General features: G+C 43.0%; 3 protein-coding genes across 5 annotated transcripts in view; 1 reads left to right on the forward strand and 2 right to left on the reverse strand.

Annotated features, from left to right (window-relative positions):
- Positions 1–963: 963 nt before the first annotated feature.
- glra4b (glycine receptor, alpha 4b) lies at positions 964–10,935 on the forward strand. The gene is given in 10 exon segments (XM_070449457.1): positions 964–1,077; positions 7,227–7,294; positions 7,388–7,461; positions 7,463–7,609; positions 7,792–7,874; positions 8,075–8,212; positions 8,302–8,516; positions 8,722–8,825; positions 8,827–8,882; positions 10,036–10,935. Coding segments are annotated over 10 exon segments (1,236 nt in total). The 5' UTR covers positions 964–968; the 3' UTR covers positions 10,278–10,935.
- A 1,799-nt stretch (positions 10,936–12,734) lies between these two features.
- On the reverse strand, positions 12,735–14,134 carry rpl36a (ribosomal protein L36A). The gene is made up of 5 exons (XM_024147712.2): positions 14,028–14,134; positions 13,623–13,728; positions 13,325–13,392; positions 13,019–13,141; positions 12,735–12,810 (listed from the first exon to the last, which is right to left on the reverse strand). Exons 1-5 carry the CDS (start codon positions 14,028–14,030, stop codon positions 12,790–12,792), a joined length of 321 nt encoding a protein of 106 aa, XP_024003480.2. The 5' UTR covers positions 14,031–14,134; the 3' UTR covers positions 12,735–12,789.
- Positions 14,135–14,502: 368 nt separating this feature from the next.
- The window catches only part of LOC111981943 (dystrophin-related protein 2-like), a 28,791-nt gene continuing 22,890 nt past the window's right edge, over positions 14,503–20,403 (reverse strand). For 2 of the 3 annotated variants that reach the window (XM_024013441.2, XM_024013443.2), the window contains 10 exons: positions 19,208–19,374; positions 19,007–19,118; positions 18,774–18,910; positions 18,594–18,659; positions 16,207–16,254; positions 15,952–16,083; positions 15,516–15,750; positions 15,273–15,396; positions 15,063–15,161; positions 14,503–14,857 (listed from right to left, as the gene is read on the reverse strand). In XM_024013441.2, the coding sequence (XP_023869209.1) occupies positions 14,838–14,857; positions 15,063–15,161; positions 15,273–15,396; positions 15,516–15,750; positions 15,952–16,083; positions 16,207–16,254; positions 18,594–18,659; positions 18,774–18,910; positions 19,007–19,118; positions 19,208–19,374 (1,140 nt within the window). In that variant the 3' untranslated portion in view covers positions 14,503–14,837. The remainder of the gene's footprint in view (positions 14,858–15,062; positions 15,162–15,272; positions 15,397–15,515; positions 15,751–15,951; positions 16,084–16,206; positions 16,255–18,593; positions 18,660–18,773; positions 18,911–19,006; positions 19,119–19,207; positions 19,375–20,403) is intronic. The other variant, XM_024013442.2, reaches the window with a different exon arrangement.

The raw sequence follows: 20,403 nt of genomic DNA on the forward strand, positions 1-20,403 counted from the left end.
CTGAAGAAATAGAGATCTGCTACTTTTGAAGTGAGAGAAGTTGTTCCATGGGGAATGTACAATGTTCTCCAAATTATATGAAGAAATAAAATCTGTTTTTTCACCTTGAAAGGTTCATATGTTCTACAAGATATTATGTTTTTTAATTGTGCCTAAAAATAATACATGTATAATAGATATTAAATTGATTTTGATGAGCTAATCATGTTTTACATTACATTTTGTAAAAATAATTACCAATAACTGTAGGATATTTATTTGGACTGTATACTAAAAGGTGTATGACGTAGTTATTCCTCCAAATTTTGCAGACTTTTACCCTGTATTAAATATTTATTCATACAACAACTCTACATTTACCGTAACAATTTTATACGATTCTGCTGTTAGTCTAATGCATTGGGACTAGACCGTAGACGTCCTACACTTAACAAAGTAGGATCATCTATGAAAGAAAACCGCTGATAGAGGGAGCAAGGTGATTTGGAATGTTGGGAAAGACACAGTGGAAAGATGATTTTGTCCAGGGATTAGATATACGCAGTCTACATAAAGGAGAAAGCTACATGACCTGTGTGTTTACTAAAATCAATATAAATGATCACACCAACTCAAGTACCATCTCTTCATTGTAATACATGAATATTCAAATTTTATTACAAAAAATAGTCACTACTTTACTGCTTGTGGCTGATTACAAAGAAATAGTAATTACAAAAAGCTTATATCGTCCCTACCATTCTTATTCCCGCCTTATATTTTCAGAAATATGTTTTTGCAGAAAATCACTTGGTGAGCAGAGTATGTAACTCTTCACCTTTATAAATCAAATCCTTTCTATCACATCTCTTTATCATGACCGTCTGAAACAGTAGTTGCCCATCAGTTCCAGATAATACCACTCCTGACATTCCTCTCACAGTTTGCTCCTCTTCCTCCCCTCTGGCAGGCCTGGGTCCTGTAAGGAGATGAAGCTACCTAGCAGGGTAGGGAAGGCCCCTTCCCCATCTGACTTTCTGGATAAACTCATGGGAAGGACATCTGGGTATGACGCCCGCATTAGACCCAACTTCAAAGGTATAATGCAATACACTGTAGATTATACAACAATACATATACAGTTATACACATTATGATACAGTACAGTAAAGCCTAAACAGGTGGCTGTAGTACAGTAGCTTTAAAGAATATATTTAAGATACAATTGGATATAAATCTGAAAGATTTCCACTTTCATATTATAATTATGATTTATTTTGATACTTAAAGCCGGAATTACTCAGAGCATTAGTTTTTGGTTAGAAAAGTGTAATTTTGCGTGTATGATAACCCACAGACTTTAGGCTCTATTAAATCCGCGTCACAGAAGTTCAGCCTTACAGTGTGATTGAAATGTAAAGCCAATATTCCCGCTTTAGCGGAGACTGCATTCACAGTATATGCTGCATACAGTGGGGCAAAAAAGTATTTAGTCAGCCACCAATTGTGCAAGTTCTCCCACTTAAAAAGATGAGAGAGGCCTGTAATTTTCATCATAGGTACACTTCAACTATGACAGACAAAATGAGAAAAAATCCAGAAAATCACATTGTAGGATTTTTTATGAATTTATTTGCTAATTATGGTGGAAAATAAGTATTTGGTCACCTACAAACAAGCAAGATTTCTGGCTCTCACAGACCTGTAACTTCTTCTTTAAGAGGCTCCTCTGTCTTCCACTTGTTACCTGTATTAATGGCACCTGTTTGAACTTGTTATCAGTATAAAAGACACCTGTCCACAACCTCAAACAGTCACACTCCAAACTCCACTATGGCCAAGACCAAAGAGCTGTCAAAGGACACCAGAAACAAAATTGTAGACCTGCACCAGGCTGGGAAGACTGAATCTGCAATAGGTAAGCAGCTTGGTTTGAAGAAATCAACTGTGGGAGCAATTATTAGGAAATGGAAGACATACAAGACCACTGATAATCTCCCTCGATCTGGGGCTCCACGCAAGATCTCACCCCGTGGGGTCAAAATGATCACAAGAACGGTGGGGAAAAATCCCAGAACCACACGGGGGGACCTAGTGAATGACCTGCAGAGAGCTGGGACCAAAGTAACAAAGCCTACCARCAGTAACACACTACGCCGCCAGGGACTCAAATCCTGCAGTGCCAGACGTTTCCCCCTGCTTAAGCCAGTACATGTCCAGGCCCGTCTGAAGTTTGCTAGAGAGCATTTGGATGATCCAGAAGAAGATTGGGAGAATGTCATATGGTCAGATGAAACCAAAATATAACTTTTTGGTAAAAACTCAACTTGTCGTGTTTGGAGGACAAAGAATGCTGAGTTGCATCCAAAGAACACCATACCTACTGTGAAGCATGGGGGTGGAAACATCATGCTTTGGGGCTGTTTTTCTGCAAAGGGACCAGGACGACTGATCCGTGTAAAGGAAAGAATGAATGGGGCCATGTATCGTGAGATTTTGAGTGAAAACCTCCTTCCATCAGCAAGGGCATTGAAGATGAAACGTGGCTGGGTCTTTCAGCATGACAATGATCCCAAACACACCGCCCGGGCAACGAAGGAGTGGCTTCGTAAGAAGCATTTCAAGGTCCTGGAGTGGCCTAGCCAGTCTCCAGATCTCAACCCCATAGAAAATCTTTGGAGGGAGTTGAAAGTCCGTGTTGCCCAGCAATAGCCCCAAAACATCACTGCTCTAGAGGAGATCTGCATGGAGGAATGGGCCAAAATACCAGCAACAGTGTGTGAAAACCTTGTGAAGACTTACAGAAAACGTTTGACCTCTGTCATTGCCAACAAAGGGTATATAACAAAGTATTGAGATAAACTTTTGTTATTGACCAAATACTTATTTTCCACCATAATTTGCAAATAAATTCATAAGAAATCCTACAATGTGATTTTCTGGATTTTTTTTCTTCTCATTTTGTCTGTCATAGTTGAAGTGTACCTATGATGAAAATTACAGGCCTCATCTTTTTAAGTGGGAGAACTTGCACAATTGGTGGCTGACTAAATACTTTTTTGCCCCACTGTATGTCAGCTCAATCGGAAAATACCTAAAAATGTTATCTCGGGATCAGAATGAATCAGTCAGTTCAGTCTGTTTCTCCACAGCCAGCGAAGCCAGCAGATTCCCTCTGACATAGTTCCTCTTTATTTCTCAAGGGTCAAATCTCATCATATATATTTTATACTTGCTGCACATCACTGAAATATGCCAGTGAATGCAATGCAAAGTAACTCCCTGCTGATTGTCTATAAATACACTAATTTAATTTAAGTAGAATCAATAAATTATACCCTCTTAGGAAATTAGATTATGAAATATTTATGATGTCAGTAGTTGAGAGATGCAATATACTTATGGGAGCATATTGGAAACGACAACCATTTTATCCTGTCTGTTTGTGATTACTCAATCTAATACAAGACAGCTTGCCACATTATAAACTGTGTAAACACATCCACCGCTGTGCAGTCAATCATCTCTAAAATGAAAGGCCACCACCTTCTCCCTACATCCCTACTCAAAACCTGCTCATCAAGCCTGCTTATGTTTCTCACCACCCTGATCAACAAGTCCCTGCTGACCGGAGAGATATAGTACCATCAATCTTCAAAACAGTTGTAAAAGGTTTTCCAATCTGACTTCTTGCACAGCACCAGAACAGCTCTGATTAAAGTTACCAATGACCTGCTGATGGCTGCTGATTCTGGACCTCCTAGCATCCTCCTCCTCTTAGATCTCAGTGCTGCTTTTGACTCTGTATACCACATCATCCTCCTGTGGCATCTCAGAGAACACACTGCTGTCTCTGGAACAGCTCTGAACTGGTTCTCCTCCTACCTCTTCCAATAGGTCATACCATCACTCTCCCAGCTAGATGCATAGAAATTCATCCACGCCTTCTTCTCTCAGAATGACTACGCCAATGCGCTGTTTGGGGGCCTCCCAGCTAAATCCCTACAGAGGCTCCAACTAATCCAGAACAGTGCAGCCAGGGTCCTGACCAGGACCAAGAAGTCAGACCATATCACCCCGATCCTGGTCCAACTCCACCGACTACCGGTCAACTACAGGATTGACTTCAAAATGGTCATGCTTGTATTTAAAGCCCAGCGACCTCATCTCAATCAGCGAGCCACCTTGCACTCTCTGCTCCAGCAACTCCCTACTGCTTCAAGTCCTCAAGACACGTCTCCGAACTATGGGGGACCGACCCTTCTGGTCCCTTGCCCCTCGCCTATTGAATGCTCTCCCTGGCCATCTGAGAGTTGCACCATCACTCTGAACTTTTAAAACGTGCCTTAAAACCCACTTCTACAGACTGAATTTTTTATATTCCTAATCTAAATTGTATTTAGCACCCAGCACACTATTGCTATTTTATCTGCCTTGATTCTAAATGTATGTTGTTTTTATTGTATATATACAGTATCAAAAATAACTCTGTAATGAAAAGCTTTATACAAATGTATTATTATTATACTGAACAAAAATATAAACGCAACAATTTCAACAATTTTATAGAGTTACAATTCATATAAGGAAATCAGTCAATTGAAATAAATAAATTAGCCCCTAATCGATGGATTTCACATGACTGGGCATGGGCACAGCCATAGGTGGGCCTGGGAGGGCATAGGCCCATTCACTTGGGAGCCAGGCCCACCCAATCAGAATGGGTTTTTCCCCCACAAATGGGCTTTATTAACGACAGAAATACTCCTCAGTTTCATCAGCTGTCCGAGTGGCTGGTCTCAGACGATCCCGCAGGTGAACAAGCTGGATGTAGAGGTCCTGGGCTGGCGTGGTTACACATGGTCTGCGGTTGTGAGGCCAGTTGGACGTACTGCCAAATTCTCTAAAATGACAGGCTATGGTAGAGGTATTGAACATTCAATTCTCTGGCAACAACTCTGGTGGACATTCCAACAGTCAGCATGCCAATTGCACAATCCCTTAAAACTTGATCTGTGGCATTGGGTTGTGTGACAAAACTGCAACAAAAAATATATATATATATATTTTTTTTCACCAGGTAAGCTAGTTGAGAACAAGTTTATGCATAGACTTATAGATGACCTGGGGCCAGTGGGTCTGGCCACGAATATGTAGCGAGGGCCAGCCGACTAGAGCATACAGGTCGCAGTGGTGGGTGGTATAAGGGGCTTTGGTGACAAAACGGATGGCACTGTGATAGACTGCATCCAGTTTGCTGAGTAGAGTATTGGAAGCTATTTTGCCGAAGTCGAGGATCGGTAGGATAGTCAGTTTTACGAGGCTATGTTTGGCGGCGTGAGTGAAGGAGGCTTTGTTGCGAAATAGGAAGCCGATTCTAGATTTAATTTTGGACTGGAGATGTTTACTATGAGTCTGGAAGGAGAGTTTACAGTCTAGCCAGACACCTAGGTATTTGTAGTTGTCCACATATTCTAAGTCAGAACCGTCCAGAGTAGTGATGTTGGTCGGGCGGGCAGCGAACGGTTGAAAAGCATGCATTTGGTTTTACTAGCATTTAAGAGCAGTTGGAGGCCACAGAAGGAGTGTTGTATGGTATTGAAGCTCGTTTGGAGGATAGTTAACACAATGTCCAAAGAAGGGCCAGATGTATACAGAATGGTGTCGTCTGCGTAGAGATGGATCAGGGAATCATCCGCAGCAAGAGCGACATCATTGATATATACAAAGAAGAGAGTCAGCCCGAGAATTGAACCCTGTGGTACCCCCATAGAGACTGCCAGAGGTCCGGACAACAGGCCCTCCGATTTGACACACTGAACTCTGTCTGAGAAGTAGTTGGTGAACCAGGCGAGGCAGTCATTTGAGAAAACCAAGGCTGTTGAGTCTGCGGATAAGAATACGGTGATTGACAGAGTCGAAAGCCTTGACCAGGTCAATGAAGACAGCTGCACAGTACTGTCTTTTATCGATGGCGGTCATGATTTCTTTTAGTACCTTGAGCGTGGCTGAGGTGCACTCGTGACCAGCTTGAAAACCGGATTGCACAGCGGAGAAGGTACGGTGGGATTCGAAATGGTCAGTGATCTGTTTATTAATTTGGCTTTCGAAGACTTTAGAAAGGCAGGGCAGGATGGATATAGGTCTATAACAGTTTGGGTCTTGAGTGTCACCCCCTTTGAAGAGGGGGATGACCGCGGCAGCTTTCCAATCTTTAAGGATCTCGGACGATATGAAAGAGAGGTTGAATAGATTGGTAATAGGGGTTGCAACAATGGAGGAGGATAATTTTAGAAAGAGAGGGTCCAGATTGTCTAGCCCAGCTGATTTGTACGGGTCCAGGTTTTGCAGCTCTTTCAGAACATCTTCTATCTGGATTTGGGTGAAGGAGAAGCTGGGGAGGCTTGGGCAAGTAACTGCGGGGGGTGCAGAGCTGTTTGCCGGTGTTGGGGTAGCCAGGAGGAAAGCATGGCCAGCCATAGAGAAATGCTTATTGAAATTCTGGATTATCGTGGATTTATCGGTGGTGACAGTGTTACCTAGCCTCAGTGCAGTGGGTAGCTGGGAGGAGGAGCTCTTATTCTCCATGGACTTTTTGGAGTTAGAGCTACAGGATGCAAATTTCTGTTTGAAAAAGCTAGCCTTTGCTTTCCTGACTGACTCCGTGTATTGGTTCCTGACTTCCCTGAAAAGTTGCATATCACGGGGACTATTCGATGCTAGTGCAGTCCGCCACAGGTGGCCTTTTATTGTCCCCGGGTTCTTGATATGCCACACCTGTCATGTGGATGGGTTATCTTGGCAAATGAGAAATGCTCACTAACAGGGATGTAAACAAATTTGTGCACAAAATTTGAGAGAAATAAGCTTTTTGTGCTTATGGAAAATGTCTGAGATCTTTTATTTCAGCTCATGAAACATGGGGCCGACACCTTACATGTTGCGTTTACAATGTTTGTTCAGTATATACAGTAAAATAGTTCTTATTCCATTGTGCGCTGGAATACAATATTATACCATCATTAAATAGACCTGACAATGTTTTCAGATCCGTTTTTATTTGCCACAGATATTTTCCTTGAAATATGAATACATTTGTATGAATATGTACTGTATGACTAATGCATTTTACAGTACAGGCTAAGCAATGAAAAAATGCTCTGTTTCAGAAAATAGTATAGTGAAACACATGGAAATTATAATGCAGTATATATGAGTAGCTGTGTTTCTCATGGACTATTTTTCAGGTCCTCCTGTGAATGTCACCATCAACCTGTTCATCAACAGCTTTGGGTCCATCACAGAAACCACTATGGTGAGGGCTTTTTATCCTCATCCACCTTTCCTCCAAACAGCGGCTGTTCGCTCACTTTAATAGACTGTCTCTTTTCTACTATAACTACCATAGGACTATCGGCTCAATGTGTTTCTACGGCAACAATGGAATGACCCACGACTAGCCTATAAGGAGTACCCTGACGACTCTGGACCTGGATCCTTCCATGTTGGACTCCATCTGGAAACCTGACCTTTTCTTTGCCAATGAAAAAGGGGCAAACTTTCACGAAGTCACCACAGACAACAAACTGCTGCGGATATTTCAAAATGGGAATGTCCTCTACAGTATCAGGTGGCCGATGTCTCTAAAACAGTGTCTCCTCATAATGATATATAAGAGTATTTATAACATGTGATCAGTAACAATAATTATCAACACTCAATTTGAAGCCACAAGTAAGATTAGTGTACAAAGCTCCCCATACCTGTCTTCTAGTCACCCTCTCACTATGTGCTTCTGGTTCTGTGAGTCAGGTTAACTCTGATCCTGTCCTGCCCTATGGATCTGATGAACTTCCCTATGGACATTCAGACATGCTCTATGCAGCTGGAAAGCTGTGAGTTTTACCTCTTTTTTTATGCATTCTTTGCACTTGGCTAGTTTCACTTCCTGGTGCCTCTTTTTCCCCATTCTCTACACTTGACTAGACAGGCTTTTGATGTTGACAACTTTATATATAAACTTGCCTCTCCCTCTGTAGCAGGCTAGATCATGAATAAAAGAAACCCGTGTTCTCCCTTCTCCTCTGTGCTCTAGTTGGCTACACCATGAATGACCTGTGTTTCCAGTGGCTGGACATTGGCCCTGTGCAGGTGGCTGATGACCTGATGCTTCCTCAGTTTGTGTTGAAAGAGGAGAAAGACTTGGGCTGCTGCACCAAACACTACAACACAGGTAGATTCTGGACTCTCAATGGAATGTTATTGCCACAGTTTGCTTAATGACAATGTCTTCATCTCTAACCATCTGGCATCTGCTGGCAGGTAAATTTGCCTGCATCGAGGTAAAGTTCCACCTGGAGAGACAGATGGGTTACTACCTGATCCAGATGTACATCCCCAGCCTGCTAACTGTCATCCTCTCCTGGGTCTCCTTCTGGATCAACATGGATGCTGCCCCAGCTAGAGTGGGCCTTGGTATCACCACAGTGCTCACCATGACAACACAAAGCTCTGGGTCCAGGGCATCCTTGCCTAAGGTAAGAGAGGAAATGTTTGATATTTTATTTTGCTCAGGTGTTCTAGCTGGACAACCTACATACATTCAATCAAAATTGATTTCAAAAGATTATTTCATTCAGAAAATGCCAGTTACCAGTTTTATACTTAATACCTAATCATCACAGGTTATTTCAGTTGTTTACCTGCATGTTGAGGTTCTAACACTTATTCATCTGTTTGTAGGTATCTTATGTGAAGGCCATTGATATCTGGATGGCTGTGTGTCTTCTTTTTGTGTTCGCTGCACTGCTGGAGTATGCAGCAGTAAACTTTGTCTCACGACAGCACAGAGTTCTTCAGACTGAGGAAAAAGATCAAAGAACAACAGCGGCAGAGAACTGTGAGTACAAGACCCTGTGCAGCCCACTCCCTCAGGCTGCTGTCACCTGCTATTCCCTCTAGGCCCTGTTATGCAGCAGCAACACAGTTCAGCTGGCTGTCGTATCATGCTGGGAGATCCACAGACCTGTTCTGAATTTGTCATTTTCTTCCTTCTTCTTCCTTCTTCTTGCCATAATTGCTTTGCTTTCCGTTTCACTTCGGACCTCAAAATAAACAAGTAACCCAAAAGAGTGATCAAAAAAAGAATTATCTGGAATTATTGAACTGACTTGAGGTAGTAGTTTGTCTGTAGCTCCACAGTTACCCTTCCACTATATTATGAAAATGTCCAATACTTTTCCCTGACACCTCCATCTAGATCAGTTCCAGGGACCAGGTAGCCTACTGTTTTACCTAAGTCTCATCTTATTTTGAGACCTTTACACATTCAGTTGGTATTTCTCAGACTCTGTTAACATACTTGAATGTCAGTAATGTGTCACAGCATGTTGTTTAGATTGAATCACAGTATTCCCGTATGCCTGCTAAACCTCCATGTTGCTCTGGCTCTATCAGCAGGGAAGTGGAAGTGGTGAGAGCAGCAAAGTGAAAGGTAACAGCGTGCCAGGGGACCTTGTCTGGCCCTCAGCAGTGCAGTGTCTGTGCCAGGGTAAAAACGCCTATTTTTCTCACATTGACTGGAGTCTATGTAACGGATGTGAAATGGCTAGCTAGTTAGCGGGTACGCGCTACTAGCATTTCAATCAGTTACGTCACTTGCTCTGAGACTTAAGTAGGGTTTCCCCTTGCTCTGCAAGAGCCGCGGCCTTTGTGGAGCGATGGGTAACGACGCTTCGTGGGTGACTGTTGTTGATGTGTGCAGAAGGTCCCTGGTTTGCGCCCGTGTCGGGGCGAGGGGACGGTTTAAAGTTATACTGTTACATCTAGTTTAATGGGGATATTCCACTGTTTGTTAACTTAGAAAAACAAAATGGTACATCTCAGTGATACAGTTGTCATCGCTATCTGTTTAATCTCTCTCGTGAAATGTATTCATCACAAAATCCAAGTCCGTTGCCACATAATACTGTATGTGGAGAAAATGTTGCAGGTTGAGGGTGACAGACATATTTGACCCTTTTCCTTTTGCTCTTTCCTAGGAGCAGGCACTGGCAGAGCAGAGTCAGGCCTATTTTCTCCATAGTTATGGAGTAGCAGAAGATGCACCACCAGAGATGGATGCCCCAATCTTTCAGGCCTTACCTACTGGGTTTCCACTGTATGACATCCGCAGGCCATTTGTAGATCGGGCAAAAAGGATTGACACTATATCCAGGGCTGTGTTCCCTCTGAGTTTCCTTTGCTTCAATGTTTTCTATTGGCTCACCTACAAAGTGCTACGGAATGAAGCCATCTGAGCTACTCTGTGACAAACCAACATCTGAGGACTGAATTATAGCACTAGAAACCAATACCGAGTTGAATCTTCCACAGAACACTTTGAGACAATGTTAAAATCCATCAGCTGTGCCAATGGATAAATAACTGACTGCATGTCCAGTTCCATTCATTTTTTTATGAAAGTAAGCAAACTTGATGTCTCTTCGAAGTGTCATCCGTAAGTTTTTTTTACAATTGCAATGGAACGCACTAATGGCATATAGGCCCTCTTGCACTATGGATACTTTTAATGTCACCCCCATGGAGGGCACAAGTCCAGATATTGAAGCAGGACTGCATGGATATTTTTTTGTTTGTTGGTATTTCAGAATTGTATTTATTTTGTACTCTTGTGGATTGCCACATTAGCAAATCATAAACCCCTACAAATATATTGATTTCAACATATGGTACACTTTATGTAATTGTACATTATTGGTACAGAAGTGAATGCTGGACATATTGAATTGTCTAGTTAGGCAATGTCCTTGATTATCATACTGTGTCAAGTATTGACTTTGTCAACCTCAATTAAACAAATCAAAAAGGTGAGATCAAAGCTGGGACAGAGAGACTGAAAAACAGCTTCTATCTCAAGGCCATCAGACTGATAAACAGCCAACATACTGACTCAAATCTCTAGCCCCTTTAATAATAAAAAATTGGATGTAATGTGTCACTTTATCTTTTTTGCCTTTCTGTGACATCGGGTGGTGTAAGTGTCCTGGAGGGCAGGTAGTTTCCCTCCGGTGATGCGTTGTGCAGACCTCACTACCCTCTGGAGAGCCTTACGGTTGTGGGCGGAGCAGTTGCCGTACCAGGCGATGATACAGCCCGACAGGATGCTCTCGATTGTGCATCTGTAAAAGTTTGTGAGTGTTTTTGGTGACAAGCCAAATTTCTTCAGCCGCCTGAGGTTGAAGAGGCGCTGTTGTGCCTTCACCACGCTATGTGTGGGTGGACCATTTGTTTGTCCGTGATGTGTACGCCGAGGAACTTAAAACGTTCCACCTTCACTACTGTCCCGTCGATGTGCATAGGGGCGTGCTCCTGCTGTTTCCTGAAGTCCACGATCATCTCCTTTGTTTTGTTGACGTTGAGTGTGAGGTTATTTTCCTAACACCACACTCCGAGGGCCCTCACCTCCTCCCTGTAGGCCGTCTTGTCGGTAATCAAGCCTACAACTGTAGTGTCGTCTGCAAACTTGATTTGAGTTGTGGGTGAACAGGGAGTACAGGAAAGGGCTGAGAGCGCACCCTTGTGGGGCCCCAGTGTTGAGGATCAGCGGGGTGATGTTTCCTACCCTCACCAACTGGGGGCGGCCCATCAGGAAGTCCAGAACCCAGTTGCACAGGGCGGGGTCGAGACCCAGGGTCTCAAGCTTAATGACGAGTTTGGAGGGTACTATTGTGTTAAATGCTGAGCTGTAGTCGATGTACAGCATTCTTACATAGGTATTCCTCTTGTCCAGATGGGTTAGGGCAGTGTGATTGCGTCGTGGCCCTATTGGGGCGGTAAGCAAATTGGAGTGGGTCTAGGGTGTCAGGTAGGGTGGAGGTGATCCTTGATTAATCTCGCAAAGCACTTCATGATGACGGAAGTGAGTGCTACGGGGCGATAGTTGTTTAGCTTAGTTACCGTAGCTTTCTTGGGAACAGGAACAATTGTGGAACAGCAGACTGGGATAGGGATTGATTGAATAGGTCTGTAAAGTCACCAGCGAGCTGGTCTGCACATGCTCTGAGGACGCGGCTAGGGATGCCGTCTGGGCCGGCAGCTTTGCAAGGGTTAACAAGTTTAAATGTTTTACTCACGTTGGCTGCGGTGAAGGAGAGCCCGCAGGTTTTGGTAGCGGGCTGTGTTGGTGGCACTGTATTGTCCTCAAAGCGAGTGAAGAAGTTTAGTTTGTCTGGGAGCAAGACATCAGGGTCTGCGACAGGGCTGGTTTTCTTTTGTAGTTCGTGATTGACTGTAGACACTGCCACGTGTCTGAGCCGTTGAATTGCGACTACTTTGTCTCTATACTGATGCTTAGCTTGTTCCCTCGCCTTTCCCTGATTAAAAGCAGTGGTTCGCGCGAATGCTGCCATCAAACCACAGTTTCTGGTTTTAATAGTAGCAGTGGGTACAACATCACTGATGCACTTGCTAATAAACTCGCTCACCGAATACATCAATGTTGTTCGACGCTATCCCGGAACACATCCCAGTCTACGTGATCGAAGCGTGGAATCAGATTGAACAGACCTGAGCACGGGCATTTCCTGTTATAGTTTCTGTCTATAGGCTGGGAGCAACAAAATGGAGCCGTGGTCAGAATTGCATTATCATGTGTAACTGCATGTCAGACAATTCAAGATCACTTGTCTGACTGGATCCAATGTTTCAACGTATACTAGAGGTTTATTATAAAGTGACAACAGTACAAGTTCAGGTACAGTTAGAATACATATTTTATTGATAAAAGTGGCCCAAGAAAAGAGAAACAGTTTAAAACTGGATGACCTGGCCCTGAAAGAGTAAGAAAAAGGATAGCGATTAGGTAAAAAAATATAACATTTCACAGATTGCTGCAAATAGATTCAAATCACCATCTATAAGAAGCTAAATTGTCTTAGTGTCCATCTCATTAACACCACCATCTGCTTCGTGCCTACCTTTCACAATTAGGCACAAAGGATTGCTGGCTCTCAAAACTGAGGAGAACCAGTACTATTACCTTCCTCTTCTTGTCTCCTCCCAGTTCAAAGTGTTTGCATCGCTTGATGGGAACCATTCTCTTTTGCCGACAGTTGGGCTCCACACACTCCAGCCTCAACACAATCTTCTTTGTAGTTTTAGCCTGCAGGACAAATCACAAGGGTTCAAGCATGCAACATAAAAATATGGAAATCATTCATGTGCCGACTAGGGTAGACATGGTAACTAAAACAGAGGCAATTTGCAAACAAGTCCCATCTTTAGAAGGGAAGACTAGGGTAACAGTGCATTTGTAAAATATTTCCCCATTGTGATTCTTGCATACCTTCTTCCTGAAAATAGGCTTTGTCTGGCCACCATAACCAGATTGCTTTCGGTCGTATCTCCTTTTGCCTAAAATACATTGTTACCTGATTAATGCATGCTGAGGTAGACACCACGCATAAATGCATGTCAATGTTCAAGCAGACAGAGACTGGGAAGTAACGACACATGGCAGCTCTGCTTCTATCTCCTAAGTTTAAAAAGTTAAACATTTCGCTACAACCGCAATAACTTCTGCTAAATATGTGTATGTGACCAATACAATTTGATTTGCACGTTAAACACCGTAGCAAACTTACCCTGTGCATACAGAGAATCCTTGCCCTTCTTGTACTGGGTAACTTTGTGAGTTTGATGTTTTTTACATTTCTTGCAGTAAGTCCTGCGGGTCTTCGGTACGTTTACCTAGATACAACATAAACACTAGTAAACTACTGAACCAAAGATATAGTTAAGACTTCGCTCCACTGAAGCCTGTATCACATTGCTTGCTAGCAATTTCAATAACGTTAGCTAGCGATTTTGCTAAGTACACATTGGAAGTGTTCGCTTAGCTACCGTTAGCTACGTGGCTGGCTAGCTAACACCTCTGCGAATACGTTAGCTAGGGCCGCAAACAAATGGCTTGTATGTATGTCTGTACATTAGCTAATATACATATTAGAAAAAGTTATGAATTAGAAATGCGTGGAGAATAAACATACCATGACTGCACACTCCTGGGGCAGGTGCTCAAATGAAGAAAAATGTAAGGGACCACATGTAAATGACGTACACCGGTAGTAAACCGGAAATTCGTGGGTCGGCTGGAGAGCGTTCTCTAAACCTAACCATTTCCTAACCTTAACCTCAGTCTCCTAACCAGCTACGTTAATTATCTTAACCTGCTATGTAAATTCTCCTAACCTGCTACGAAAAAGTCACTTCGGTATGGTGGCGTGAAAATTGTGCCGTTCTGTCGATAAAGTCCATTTAACAGAAGAGAATATCCTTGCATGGAAAGTACTGATAAGTGATTTGTATGGCTGTTCCCTCTGTGGGCCTACATTGTGACAATGAAATATAACTTTTTCATATATTTAAACTATTACTGAGAGACAGAATATTGAATACTGACATGAATAACTGCATGTGGAAATGTACATTTGTGCAAAATAATTAAACGGTTAGAGAGAAACATTGAATTTTGAATTGATTAATTCTTGAAAATGTAAAAATATCAACATCATGAAATATTACACATTGACAAAGATGGACCTGACACCATAAAACAACACATCATATTTCCATCCAGTAGTACATTTGGCCACTGGACATCCATAATGTACACTTATTTTGTAAAACGTATTCATTATCAGCCTGTTTGTTCATTTCAATGTGTATTAAGCTGGATAAAACAAACATGGATCTCAGTAGTGATATGTGCTTGATCATAGTGAGAGGTATCTTGAAGGCTATCCGTTAACGATAGGTGTTGTTAGGTTCACAGTCTGGTCTCTGGAATGGCAAACAAGTCAAAAAGGTGATGCAACACCTATGGGGCCAAAAAGAAAAAGAACAGACATTTAAATGTACTAAGTACACACTATTAGAGAATATCCAGAGACGGTCAAAGAAGTCTGGCATACTTTTCAGACATATTTTTCTGATGTAATAAGGATTATGCAGTGGAGATATCCCATTGATCATTATCAGAAGAATGCAGCCTTTGTGCCAGGTTATCACCCCTTTGAACTTACCGTTCTCTCTGGTCTCTAAGGGGAAGACGTTCTTCAGTTGCTCTATGACCTGTTGAAGGTGATAGGCTGTAACACCCTGCTCTGGCTCCAAGGCCGGCCCTGATTACACATAAGGGAAAAAAAGGCATGAGGGCTCCCTTTTAGACAAGCCCCTAATGGCAACATGTCTTTGATAGTTAATCCTCATATCAAACTAGCATAGTATGTTACCTGGGGGTTCTGTGTTGGAGGCTCCTGAGCTTAGCTGTCTCCCCAGCTGGTCTCTTCGTGACACAGGAGAGTACACAGATGACGGTGTTCCAGTCGATACATTGTCCTCTGAACCCTCTCTGTTCTGTTGGACTCACAAAACATATTCTAATATCACAAGGAAATAAAAGGATGCACTTTCATGTGGACAGGACTGTGCATTTGAGGCATCCCCCTATTTGCTAACCTCTGGCTGAGACTCACCTGTTGTAGAATCTCCCTGAGCCGGTGAAGCTGGGACTCTAGCTCCTTGTTGTGGTCCTCCAGGATCTGCATGCGGGTTTCCAGCCTGCCCTTATGGTGCCTCAGGTCTTTGGCCTCAGCCAGCAAGGCCTGGTCCTGGTAGTCCTCCTGGTCCACAGAGCCCTCCCTCAGGTGTGGACATGCCTGGGCCTCAGCGTGCTGCCACTTCAGACGTCGGTACTCCCCCTGGAGCACCCTGGGGGAAATTACACCTTTGTGACCCCAGGCACTCATTTGTGTTTTTATGTTTTCATCTATGCTCTTATGGCAGATCAGAGGTAAACAAATGATGATTGGATTCGATACCCTGATGGCAGAAATATTTTGATTTGTACGTGATTGGACTGACCTCACCACTCATGAAATGATAAGGACATGAGCGTTAGTGACCTCTCACCTGTTCTCGTTCTCCAGCATGGCCAGAGTCCTCTGCAGCTCATCCTGGGTCTCACAGCCTGTATAACCCAGGTAATGATGACAGGAGGCCAGGGAGTCCTGCTCCAGGCGGTCAAGATACTGATCCTCATCCCTGGCCATTAACAGAGGGAAGGACAGAATGAACTATGCGGACATGTAAGAAAGATAATGTAATGTTAATCTTGGACAGTCTCATTTTGTATCATTAAGTAAGAGCTTTTTATGATGAACTTACAAGCTCTCATTGAAGAAGGAGCAGTTCTGGTCCTCCATGTCAGCGAGTCTTGAACATAAGCAGACAGTAAAAACATACAGTACCAGTCAAAAGTTTGGACACACCTACTCATTCAAAGTTTTTTCTTTATTTGGACTATTATCTACATTGTAGAATAATAGTGAATACAACAAAACTATGAAATAACACATATGGAATCATGTAGTAACCAAACAAGTGTTAAATCAATATATATTTTATATTTGAGATTCTTCAAAGTAGCCACCCTTTGCCTTGATGACAGCTTTGCACACTCTTGGCATTCTCTCAACCAGATTCATGAGGTAGTCTCCTGTAATGCATTTCAATTAACAGGTGTGCCTTGTTAAAAGTTAATTTGTGGAATTTGTTTCCTTCTTATTGAGTTTGAGCCAATCAGTTGTGTTGTGACAAGGTAGGGGTGGTATACAGAAGAGAGCCCTATTTGGTAAAAGACCAATTTCATATTATGGCAAGAACAGCTCAAATAGGCAAAGAGAAATGACAGTCCATCATTACTTTAAGACATGAAGGTCAGTCAATCCAGAAAATGTCAAGAACTTTGAAAGTTCTTCAAGTGCAGTCGCAAAAACCATCAAGCGATATGATGAAACTGACTCTCATGAGGACCGCCACAGGAAAGGAAGACCCAGAGTTACCTCTGCTGCAGAGGATAAGTTCATTAGAGTTAACTGCACCTCAGATTGCAGCCAAAATAAATGCTTCACAGAGTTCAAGTAGCAGACAAATCTCAACATCAACTGTTCAGAGGACACTGCGTGAATCAGGCCTTCATGCTCGAATTGCTGCAAAGAAACCACTACTAAAAGGACACCAATAATAAGAAGAGACTTGCTTAGGCCAAGAAACACGAGCAATGGACATTAGACCGGTGGAAATCCATTCTTTGGTCCGATGAGTCAAAATGTGAGATTTTTGGTTCCAACCGCCGTGTCTTTGTGAGATGCGGAGTAGGTGAATGGATGATCTCCGCATGTGTGGTTCCCACTGTGAAGCATGGAGGAGGAGGTGTGATGGTGCTTTGCTGGTGACACTGTCAGTGATTTATTTAGAATTCAAGGCACACTTAACCAGCATGACTACCACAGCACAGATACACCATCCCATCTGATTGCGCTTAGTGGGACTATCATTTGTTTTTCCACAGGACAATGACACAAAACACACCTCCAGGCTGTGTAAGGGCTATTTGACCAAGGAGAGTGGTGGAGTGCTGCATCAGATGACCTGGCCTCCACAATCGCCCGATCTCAACCCAATTGAGATGGTTTAGGATGAGCTGGACCGCAGAGTGAAGGAAAAGCAGCCAACGAGTGCGGAAACTCCTTCAAGACTGTTGGAAAAGCATTCCAGGTGAAGCTGGTTGAGATAATGCCAGAGTGTGCAAAGCTGTCATCAAGGCAAAGGGTGGCTACTTTGAAGAATCTCAAATATAAAATATATTTGGATTTGTTTAACACTTTTTTTGTTACTACATGATTCCATATGTGATATTTCATAGTTTTGATGTCTCACTATTATTCTACAATGTAGAAAATAGTAAAAATAAAGAAAAACCCTTGAATGAGTAGGTGTTTCCAAACGTTTGACTGGTACTGTAGTTCACTGCGAGGTAAATGGAATATGTATCATGGGAGGGAATTCCAAGAAGTACAAATGCAGCAGTCTAAACATTACAAGGGGGAACAACTGTTGCTCCTTCTGTTGCTCCTAAATCAGGCTTCTGTGCTTTTCTGTAGACACTTTCCTTGGCAGAATTACATTTGTGTTTTCTTCACTTTTTGCTTAATTTCTTATAAACATGATCTTGCAGAGAAAGAGGACACGCCAGACTAAATGTTTTAATATGATTAAGCCAAAATAAGGAAGTCACGCCACTCCACCATACTCATTAGTGGCATCATGTTCATCTGTGTGGAGAAGATTATTTCAGAGAAAAGGCACATCGTGAGCAGTGCTGCTGAGGGCCGAATGTAGGGACAGATAAAGACTGCATGCATTGATAGTGAACAGATGAAAATTAAGAAGTTACTAGAGAAGTTTTTCGATATTTCTTCACTGACATTGAAGTAAAGAAACTGACAAATGTGTGGCAGTGTTCAGCAGGCTGCTGATCTCAGCCCAGCTGTTCCAAATATAGGCTGCAGGAGTTATTGCCTGAGAAACTGGATTATAGGGTTCTGTGGACACTGCTAACCTTCAGCGTGCTTTCCTCCTGGCCCTAGCGCTGGTAGGCTTCAGGCTCACTTTTCTGACTCAGCCTGACCCAACACCCCCAGGGTGAAGTCCACCCAGCTAATGGGCAGCAGCAGGTGGCTGATGCTATATTAGGATTTCTTGACTCATACCTGCAGGCATAGTGCTCAATCCTGGAGTGTGTGTCCGAGTGGGGAAGCCTCGGGGACGAGCTGGGCCTAAAGGAAGCACAGAGATGTCAATCAAAGTCAGGAGTCAATCTGTGCTGACAGTCTCCGGATGTGCCATCACATAAGACCTCCCAGGCTTTAGACCTAATTCTGTGGACTCACGTCTCCTCACTCCCTGACCTCAAGACAGACTGTACAGGCAGGTAGCCCCTCTGGGGATGCTTGCTGAAGTACTGCTTTGATCTGAACTTGTTCTTCAGTGTTTTGGCAAAATCACGCATCCTCTCCCCTGAAGTGGTCTGCCAGAGATCAGAAAATAATGTACATTTCAATTCCATGGGAATATTCTTGTAGCCATGCTTGGGTGTAGTATAGCATAATAAAATGAGTCTTACTGGGGTGTAATACTCCATGATGGGGTAAATTAAAGCTTTGGCCTTGGTAGTACGTCCGGACAGGAAGCAGCTCTGACAAATGTCCACATTGAACTGCTTGAGGCTTCTGTATCTGGGGGAAAAGGAGTTAAAAGCCTAAATATTATTGACATTCTCTATATGGTTAAAATGGTGTTCCCCTGTCGAGGCCCTGTGGTTCACCTGAAGCCTTTGATGGGACACTGTTTGCAGATGGAGCACTTGGCCTGGTGTTGGGCGTTCTCTGCCTGGACCACTCGCTGCAGCACGGGCAGCCACACAATGGACTGGGGCTCCAGGCTCATCCACTCCAGGAAGTTGGACAGCTGGATGGAGGTCTTCCCAGGAGCCTGCAGCCACACGGTGGGGAGGAGAAGAGGACCATGAGACCACCAGAGATCCCGAAGGCAGGGCCTGTGCTATCTGGCACCCTGAGGGCAGCTGGTCCCCTTCAGAGACTGACTAAGTAGAGCTGTAGTAAATTACTAGCGCTTCACAGTCATTCATTGCCAGAAATGATTCATGACATTGATGATAAGAAATGTTAAAGAAAAGCCTCATGAGTCACTAATGTTCATTACTGGACTAAATTCTCATTAAAAGGGTTTGAAAGGCACTCCATGTTAAATTTCTTGAGGGCCTTGATGAGAGAAATTGCATAATTAAGTTGTCATTCCCGTTTGGGTTCCAGTGGTGTGCTCTAATCCAGCTGTGGAGCCTGATAAAGCCTGTCTACTATAGTAGCATCCCGATGCCACTGGAGTGAAGGACTGCTGAGTATCTATCATGGGGACATACCAGAGGACAAATCACATGTTTACTACACAAAACAGACATGCATGTGGACATGCAAATATACACAACGTACACAAATACACCAATGTACACATATGTACCTCCGTAAAGCACACACAAACAAGCTGACAGACAGCAAAAGGTCAGAGCGACAGAGCCTGTGGTAATTAGCCCTTTCAGATAAGTTAACACAGCCTATTAAAATGCCATGACCCCTTTGACATAGTTGACTGTTTACTAATCTCACTCAGATATGTCAAGATGAAGAGGCAGCAGACATATGACTGGCTGATCTAAAAGAGTCTATCAGAGGCGTTGATGTCTCAGTATTTATCATGAATGTTTGACATTAGCTTTTAACATTATACAGTTTGAGTTAGCATAACTGTCATCATAGATGGTTAGTTGAATAGGGCTCACAGTGTTTAATCAGGCATATGCATCTCTCCACCATGGTCTCAGAGCTACTCAGACTTATAAACAGCCTCAAATCCTCTGTGACATTAGTCTGCTGCTCACATTATTTGTTATAGATTACACCTTACAAATGCATAAAGAATGTTCAAAATCCACTTTGATAATCA

Source organism: Salvelinus sp. IW2-2015, linkage group LG20 (assembly GCF_002910315.2).
Source record: "Salvelinus sp. IW2-2015 linkage group LG20, ASM291031v2, whole genome shotgun sequence".
NCBI lineage: Eukaryota > Metazoa > Chordata > Actinopteri > Salmoniformes > Salmonidae > Salvelinus > Salvelinus sp. IW2-2015.